Here is a 9,397-nt window from a genome sequence, read left to right as displayed (position 1 = left end):
TCAGTAAAAATTGTAAACTGTCCCTCGTGTCTAGGATAGTCTTAGAGTGGTGCAGTGTGGAAACAGGCCCTTCGGCCCAATTTGCCCACACCGCCCAACATGTCCCGGCTACACTAGTCCCACCAGCCTGTGCTTGGTCCATATCCCTCCAAGCTTGTCCTCTCCATGTATAGGATAGTGTTAGTTGGGCCTGTTTCCACACTGTATCTCTAAAGTAAACTAATCTAAAGTCATAAGTGAAGCTCATATTTTTATTGTGCCTCAACTTTCCTCGCCACTAATAATAAAAGCCCAGTAGAGATATGCATCCATATTTTGAGTGGGGGACAGGTGTTGAAATGAGCTAATGCTGAAGTACAGAATCTCTGAAATAGTTCTGTTACATTTTCAGATGCCTTTCATTAAGTTCCAGAGCTCTGATGGAGAAATATTTGAAGTTGATGTGGAGATAGCAAGGCAGATTGTAACGATCAAAACTATGTTGGAAGGTCAGTGTATCACTTTGGAAGTCAGCTTCTTACTTAAATATAATTTATTTCAAATGATAGTTAAGATGTTCCTTTGTAATTTTCTGAAAAGGATTCTAAAGGGTTTGTTGAATGTACTTTTAGTTTTTGTTGCTAGTTGATGGTGACCATTTATTCATTGTAATATTGACCTTTAACAAGTGGAGCTGTAGAAACAAGGAACTGCAGATGCCGTTCTGACACAAAAAGACACAAAGTCCCAGAGTAACTCAGCAGGGCCAGGCAGCATCCTTGGAGAACATGGATAGGCGATGTTTCGGGTTGGGACTCTTCTTCAGTAGGTGAGTCTGAAGAAGGGTCGCGACCTAAAACGTCACCTATTCATATTCTCTGGTGATGCTGCCTGATCCGCTAAGTTGCTCCACCACTTTGTGTCTTTTTCTAATAGATAGAGCCCCCTGTTATAATTGCTCAATAAAAGTCTAACAGCACCAGAGACCCATATTCGACCCTGACTACAGGTGCTGTCTGTACGGAGTTTGTACGTTCTCCCTGTGACTGCGTGAGTTTTCTCCAGGTGCTCCGATTTCCTCCCACATCCCAAAGACGTGTAGGTTTGGAGGTTAATTTGCTTCTGTAAATTGTCCCTCTTGTAGGATAGAGCTAGTGTACGGGGTGATCGATGGCCAGCGCGGACTCTGTGGGCTGAAGGGCCTCTTTCCATGCTGTATCTCTAAAATTAAAACCAAAGACAGGGAGTACTTAATATTGAAGACACTCACTGCATGCCTTTTCTGTTTGTTAACTTGGGTTTAGATTTATTTTTGTTGTGTACATTTAGTTATAGTGACACGTTTTGGGGAAAGTTTGTTGAATAATTATATTTGTTGTCATTTTCAATGTAACCAGATTTGGGGATGGACGATGAAAGTGATGAAGATCCAGTACAACTTCCAAATGTTAATGCTGCAATCCTTAAAAAGGCAAGCTTCAAATACACTAAAGAATCTCTACAGCATCCTGGAAAAAGCGTACAGTAGAGCTGCTGCCTTCCTAATGTGTGCTAGTGCAACAGGGATCGCTGGTCGGCATGGACTCGGTGGACACTGTATTTCTAAACTAAACTAAATAACTGGTTTTCCAAGGGCAATTAATGTTGGCCTTACCATGGATCATCCCCACATAACAAAAATAAGTACCGTGACAATAAAGTAGAAAAATATTCAATTACAGAAGACGGTACACTCTTTAGAAAATTAGGGGCCACAGTCTTAGAATAAAGAGGAGGCCATTTAAAACTGAGGTGAGAAGGAACTTTTTCACCCAGAGAGTTGTGAATTTGTGGAATTCTCTGGCACAGAAGGCAGTGGAGGCCAAATCACTGGATGGATTTAAGAGAGAGTTAGATAGAGCTCTAGGGGCTAGTGAAATCAAGGGATATGGGGAGAAGGCAGGCACGGGTTTTTGATTGTGGACGATCGGCCATGATCACAATGAATGGCGGTGCTGGCTCAAAGGGCCGCATGGCCTCCTCCTGCACCTATTTTCTATGTTTCTATGTAGTATAAAATTCACCATGGTTACAAAGTGCTGGAGTAACTCAGTGGGTCAGGCAGCAGCTCTGGAGAACATGGGCTAGGACTCTTCAGTCTGGTTGTAGATTCATGATGCAAAATGTCACCTGTCTATCTTCTCCACCTGACTCGCTGAGTTACTCCAGCACTTTGTGCCCTTTTATGTAGACCATCATCTGTAGTTCCCTGTTTCTACAAAATCCACCATAATGCTTTATGAAGCAGAAAATGAATATGCCACAAAATAAGTTGCAACTGTTAACAATACTTTGCAGTGATGATGGGATATAACCTGGCTATTTCAGCCTTTTAGAATTTTTTTTTAGATTTAGAGATACAGCGCGGAAACAGGCCCTTCGGCCCACCGAGTCCGCGCTGCCCAGCGATCCCCGCACATTAACACTATCCTACACACACTAGGGACAATTTTTCTCATTTTACCCAGCCAATTAACCTACAAACCCGTACGTCTTTGGAGTTTGGGTGGAAACCGAAGATCTCGGAGAAAACCCACGCAGGTCACGGGGAGAACGTACAAACTCCGTACAGACAAGCACCCGTAGTCAGGATCGAACCTGAGTCTCAGGCGCTGCATTCGCTGTAAGGCAGCAACTCTACCGCTGCGCCACCGTGTCGCACAAGTAATTCTCTAATCTGTCCCCGTGTCTGCAGGGCCTCCAGGTGATTCACTGGTGCACTCACCACAAAGATGATCCACCCAACAGGATGATCCCTGTGTGGGATCAAGAGTACCTCAAAGTAGACCAAGCAACACTCTTTGAACTAATTCTGGTAAGCAATAATTTTTTTAACCTCAGTCATACAGCAGACACTGGCCTTTTCGCCCCACCTGCCCATGCAGAGCAAGATGCCCTTCTACGCTAGTCCCACCCGCCCGCGTTTGGCCCACACCCCCCTAAACCTTTCCTATTCACGTACATGTCCAAATGTCTTTGAAATGTTGTTGTAGTACCATCCTCAACTACCTCCACTGGCAGTTTGTTCAATATACCCACCCGTGTGGAAAACGTTGCCCCTCAGGTACCTATTACACTTTTCCCCTCTCATCTTAACCTAATGTCCTCTGGTTCTTGATTCCCCTTCCTCTGGATAAACGACTCTGCGCTTAAAAGCTTTCCACGGGAACTCGGTACACGTGACGTTAAACTAAACTAACACGTTCTTTCTTTCTTTCTACATTCAGTCTAATCTTGCACGTGCAGCCAACTAACCCAGCAGACAGGTGCATTCAGAACTGATTGTGCTTCAAAATTAAACTTTTGTTTTAATGCACTTCCACTACAACAAATAGTGACCAACAATTAATGATGTTGACCGTGGGAACAGAATATTGTGGGTTTATAGTCCAATCTGAAAATGGACACATATTATATAGATTGACACTATAGTGTTAGGACTGAAGGACTAATGCGATGTCAGTACTGACCTTTGGATGAGAAGCATAATGGAGGCCTCATCTGCCCCACTAGTCATTCCTTGATCCCAGCATTTTTCCCATACTGAAACTCCACTATGAATAGATCAAGGGCCAGTCACCTCATTCCATTTTATGACTACTTGCTCTGGAAAATGTTTGCCATGTTTTCCTTCTTGCCTCGATCTCGCTCTCAAGATAATTTATTGCTTGCGAATTCCTGTGAGATGGATCAGATCTATGTGAAGGTTCTGAAATAATTGTTTGTTTATTTCTGCTCTCTCGTGGCATGGAATAGGCACAGGGAGGGAGACTTCACATTTTCAAGAGTCAAGGGAGTCGAGAGTCTTTTTATTGTCATATGTTCCAGATAAAACAATTAAACTCTTACTTGCAGCATCGCGACAGAATATGTAAACATACAAACGCCGCAAGACTATCAGAATTGAAGAAAAAAAATTGGGAAGAAAAAGGATTACTTTAAAGTAGCAGAAAGGATGGGGAGAGTGGGTAGACCAGGTGAGATTTGCTGTGGTGATACACTGTTTATGAAGTCACGTGAATAATAGATTAACAAGGCAGTTCGAGAAAGAGAAAGGAAAAAACAAAGTGATATACATGTTCATAAGTTGTACGAGCAGAATTAGGCCATTCGGTTCATCAATTCTACCTCACCATTCAATCGTGGCTGATCTATCGTTCCCTCTCAGCCCCGTTCTCCTGCCTGCTCTCCATTACCCCAGACACTCTAGAATCTATCAATCTGTACCTTAAAAATATCCATTGATTTGGCCTCCGCAGCCGTCTGTGGCAATGACAGATTCACCACCCTCTGGCTGAAGAAGTGGTTTGTAGGTTAGTTGGCTTCTGTAACAAGAATCACTTCAGCTGGATTACTTGCCCTTCCTCTGTCAACATTTCAATGGTTCACCTGTATTTAGTTTGATCCACCCTTCAACTACGTAGTCTTGATGAAATGCTGTTTGGTTGCCAAATTCCCTTGCTGCTTTCAGTGGCACCCCTCTAATTATATCCTAGTTAAAACCAGTTTGAACAGTTTGGGCAGCCTTGGTGTTATCCTTCACGCCCTCAGGGCTGTACTTATATTTGTCATCGCTGGGAGAAACACAGAACTGCAGATGCTGGTTTATACCAAAGATACAAAGTGCTGGAGTAACTCAACTCAGATTGCAGGCTGAAGAAACGTCCTGTCCCGAAACGCACCCGTCCTTTTTCTCCAGAGATGCTGCCTGACCCTCTGAGTTACTCCAGGACTTTGTGTCTATCTGTCATAGAAGCTCAAGACTGGAATGATAGAAAGTATAACATTGAGCAATAATGCACGACTTCTTAAATTTGATTTATTTAATTACCAGTTTTGAAGATGGCTTAAAGAGAGTTATTCGAGTTTATTATTGTCGTGTGGATTGAGGTAAAACGAGATGCTTTGTTTTGCATGCTTTCCAATCAAATCAGATGATTATGTATATAAATACAATCATAAATGTTATTCCCTTATCATGTATCTACACTGTAAATGGCTTGATTGCAATCAAGTACTGTCTTTCTGCTGACTGGATAGCAGAAAGCAAAAGCTTTGGTATCATGTGACAATAAAACTAACAATACAATACAATACAATACAATACAATATATCTTTATTGTCATTGTACCCAGGGGTACAACGAGATTGGGAATGCGCCTCCCATAAGATGCAATAATTTAAGTAATTTAGACAGCAGCAACCCAACGAAACGAAACAGTTGTAACAGTTTTGGACAGGGTAAAGTGCAAGTTGATCTATGCGTTGTGGCCATCCGGCTCAGCAGGACCGGTTCATAGCAGCTATGGCCCTGGGGATGAAGCTGTTCCTGAGTCTGGAGGTGCGGGCGTAGAAGGCCTTGTATCGTCTGCCCGATGGAAGGAGTTCGAACAGACTGTTGCAGGGGTGTGAAGAGTCTTTGTGGATGCTGGTGGCTTTTCTGAGGCATCGTGTGTTGTAGATGCCCTCCAACTGAACTGAACTAAGCACAGGGTGGCACGGTGGCACAGCGGTAGCGTTCCTGCCTTACAGCCTTACAGTGCACGAAGCGCCAGAGACCCGGGTTCGATTCAAACTACGGGTGCTGTACTGTACGGAATTTGTACGTTCTCCCCGTGACCACGTGGGTTTTCTCCGAGATCTTCGGTTTCCTCCCACACTCCAAAGACGTACAATTTGGTAGGTTGTTTGGCTTCTGTAAATTGTAAATTCTCCCTAGTGTGTGCGGGGATCTCCGGTCGGTGCGAACTCGCTGGGCCGAAGGGCCTGTTTCCATGCTGTATTTTTAAATTAAACTAAACTAAACAATCAAGCCAAAATCAAGTACGTGTGTGTATATGTAATATAAGAAAATAACTGCAGATGCTGGTACAAATCGATTTATTCACAAAATGCTGGAGTAACTCAGCAGGTCAGGCAGCATCTTGGGAGAGAAGGAATGGGTGACGTTTCGGGTCGAGACCCTTCTTCAGTCTGAAGAAGGGTCTCGACCCCAAACGTCACCCATTCCTTCTCTCCCGAGATGCTGCCTGACCTGCTGAGTTACTCCAGCATTTTGTGAATAAATGTGTGTATATGTACGTGTGTGTGTGTGATCGTGATCAGTAGTGCAAAGTTAATGTCTAAGAGATGTTGTACAAATTGTCTTGCATAGAAAGATTTGAAGTATTTTTGTACTTGTATAGAAATCTCCATTGGAAACCTTTTTTTGATGTGATGTTACTCTAAGATTAGTTTGTCTCTTCACATTTCAAACGTGAATATTTACATCTTTTATTTAGGCTGCAAACTATTTGAACATCAAAGGCCTGCTTGATGTGACTTGCAAAACTGTAGCAAACATGATCAAAGGGAAAACTCCAGAAGAGATTCGCAAGACTTTCAACATCAAAAATGACTTTACTGAGGAAGAGGAAGTTCAGGTATTACCGCTATTGTATTCATCATTGTTGAAAACACTTAAAGATTAGCTTTTCTGATTCAGATGTGTTCGGTAGAGTGCCTTATTCTCAACTCAATCAAAGGGCTCAACTGAAGGATTGGAACGCTTTTCATAAAATACCTTTTTTATGCAGGCCCTTTTAAGTTTAAACTCGGTATGCCTGTAATATACAACAAAATATAGGAGGATGGTTATCAATGCAATGAAAATATTCTTTTGCTTAGTGTGAATGTTGAGATTGAATTAGTTAAGTCAAGTCAAGTAAAGTCAATTTTATTTGTATAGCACATTTAAAAACAACCCACGTTGACCAAAGTGCTGTACATCTGATTAGGTACTAAGGAAAAAAATGAAACATATCATGAAAATGAAACAAACATAACAGCACATACACAAACAGTTCACAGCCCCTCCTCAATGAGCCTCAAATGCTAGGGAGTAGAAATAGGTTTTGAGCCTGGACTTAAAGGAGTCGATGGAGGGGGCAGTTCTGGTGGGGAGAGGGATGCTGTTCTACAGTCTAGGAGCTGCAACCGCAAAAGCGCGGTCACCCCTGAGCTTAAGCCTAGACCGCGGGATAGTGAGTAGCCCCAAGTCGGCCGACCTGAGGGACCTGGAGTTAGAGAGGTGGGTTAGAAGATTTTTGATGTAGGGGGGGGGAATGTCCATTTAGGGCTTTATATGTGAATAGGAGGAGCTTGAAGTTAATTCTGTACCGTACAGGGAGCCAGTGGAGAGAGGCCAGAATCGGGGTGATGTGGTCCCTTTTTCGGGTACCCGTCAGGAGTCTCGCTGCGGCGTTTTGGACCGGTTGCAGGCGGGACAGGGATGATTGGCTGATCCCAGTGTATTGGGAGTTGCAGTAGTCTAGGCGGGAGGAAATGAAAGCGTGAATGATTTTTTCAGTGTCGTCGAATTGGAGGAAAGGTTTGATTTTAGCTATGGTTCGAAGTTGGAAGAAGCTGGCTTTTACCACAGCGTTGACTTGCTTGTCAAACTTTAATGCAGAGTCAAATATCACGCCGAGGTTTTTGACATGCGGTTTGACTAGGCAGGATAGGCTTCCAAGACTGCCTGTTATCGATTTGATGGAGTCGGGGGGGCCGAATAGGATGACCTCGGACAGAGATAGATGGATTCTTGATCAGTGCGGGTGTCAGCGGTTATGGGGAGAAGGCAGGAGAATGGGGTTAGGAGGGAGAGATAGATCAGCCGTGATTGAATGGCAGAGTAGACGATGGGCCGAATGACATAGTTCTGCTCCAATCACTTATGAATTTATGTTTCTTAAGTCGACAGACGATTGTGGGAAGAGCACACCCTGTAGGCGGCCCGATTGTAATCATGTATTGTATGACTGCTGACTGATTAGCACACGACAAAAAGCTTTCCACTGTACCTTGGTACAGGTGACAATAAACGAAACCAAAATAATGACAGCACATAGGAAGGAACTGCAGATACTGGTTTACACTAAAGATAGACACACAGTGCTGGAGTAACTCAGCAGATCAGTTAGCATCTCTGGAGAAAAAGGATGGGTGACGTTTTGGATGGGAACCCTTCAGATAGCACTCCTCAGTTTCATGGTTCGTGTTATCGGATGGGAAGTGATATCCGGTTTTGCACCGCAGAATCCATCACAGTAGAGTGACTTGAAGAGGATTAGGATGCATGTGTTATTAAAATTTAAAGAGTGCAGACTAGACAGGAATCCTTTAATACTGTGGACGTCTGATTTTCATACAATCTCGTCCGGAAGGCAAAAATGAATCAGCAGGGTATGCAGTGACGGGTTATTCTTCATAAATAGATGATAAAAGGCTGAACGTATTTAAATGAAACTAACATTTAATTCTCAAACTGAGATAAGCTGTAATATAAATGAAATGATTACAGTGTGAAGAACTTGCTGTGGTACAGTGCCCGCCATAATGTTTGGGACAAGGACCCATCATTTATTTATTTGCCTCTGTGCTCCACAATTTGAGATTTGTAATAAAAAAAAATCAGATGTGGTTAAAGTGCACATTGTCAGATTTTATTAAAGGGTATTTTTGTACATTTTGGTTTCACCATGTAGAAATTACAGCAGTGTTTATACATAGTCCCCCCATTTCAGGCACCATAATGTTTGGGACACATGGCTTCACAGGCGCTTGGAATTGCTCAGGTGTGTTTAATTGCCTCCTTAATGCAGGTATTAGAGAGCTCTAAGCACCCAGTCTTTCCTCCAGTCTTTCCATCACCTTTTGAAACTTTTATTGCTGTTTATCAACATGAGGACCAAAGTTGTGCCAATGAAAGTCAAAGAAGCCATTATGAGAAACAAGAATAAAACTGTTAGAGACATCAGCCAAACCTTAGGCTTACCAAAAATCAACTGTTTGGAACATCATTAAGAAGAAAGAGAGCACTGGTGAGCTTACTAATCGCAAAGGGACTGGCAGGCCAAGGAAGACCTCCACAGCTGATGACAGAAGAATTCTCTCTATAATAAAGAAAACCCCAAACACCTGTCTGACAGATCAGAAACACTCTTCAGGTGTGGATTTGTCAATGACCACTGTCCGCAGAAGACTTTATGAACAGAAATACAGAGGCTACACTGCAAGATGCAAACCACTGGTCAGCCACAAAAATAAGATGACCGGGTTACAGTTTGCCAAGAAATACTTAAAAGAGCAATCACAGTTCAGGAAAAAGGTCTTGTGGACAGATGAGACGAAGATTAACTTATATCAGAATGATGGCAAGAGCAAAGTATGGAGGAGAGAAGGAACTGCCCAAGATCCAAAGCATAACATAACATAACATAACAACACTTTATTGTCACTCGGCACAACACCGAGCGAAATTTCAGCAGTCACACAAAATACAGCAAAAAGAAAAGAACACAGGACACCCGACCCCAACACAAACATCCATCACAGTGAC

General features: G+C 42.9%; 1 protein-coding gene across 1 annotated transcript; it reads left to right on the top strand.

The window, feature by feature from the left end:
• The first annotated feature begins 391 nt into the window (after positions 1 to 391).
• Positions 392 to 8,109, top strand: LOC144599990 (S-phase kinase-associated protein 1-like). The gene is made up of 5 exons (XM_078411284.1): positions 392 to 488; positions 1,377 to 1,450; positions 2,723 to 2,833; positions 6,300 to 6,440; positions 8,095 to 8,109. The coding sequence occupies exons 1-5, from the start codon at positions 392 to 394 to the stop codon at positions 8,107 to 8,109; spliced, it is 438 nt and encodes a 145-aa protein (XP_078267410.1).
• Positions 8,110 to 9,397: the final 1,288 nt, after the last annotated feature.

Source organism: Rhinoraja longicauda, chromosome 14, assembly GCF_053455715.1.
Source record: "Rhinoraja longicauda isolate Sanriku21f chromosome 14, sRhiLon1.1, whole genome shotgun sequence".
NCBI lineage: Eukaryota > Metazoa > Chordata > Chondrichthyes > Rajiformes > Arhynchobatidae > Rhinoraja > Rhinoraja longicauda.
Note: the sequence above shows the minus strand (reverse complement) of the source record. Positions and strands in the feature narration are given on the sequence as shown.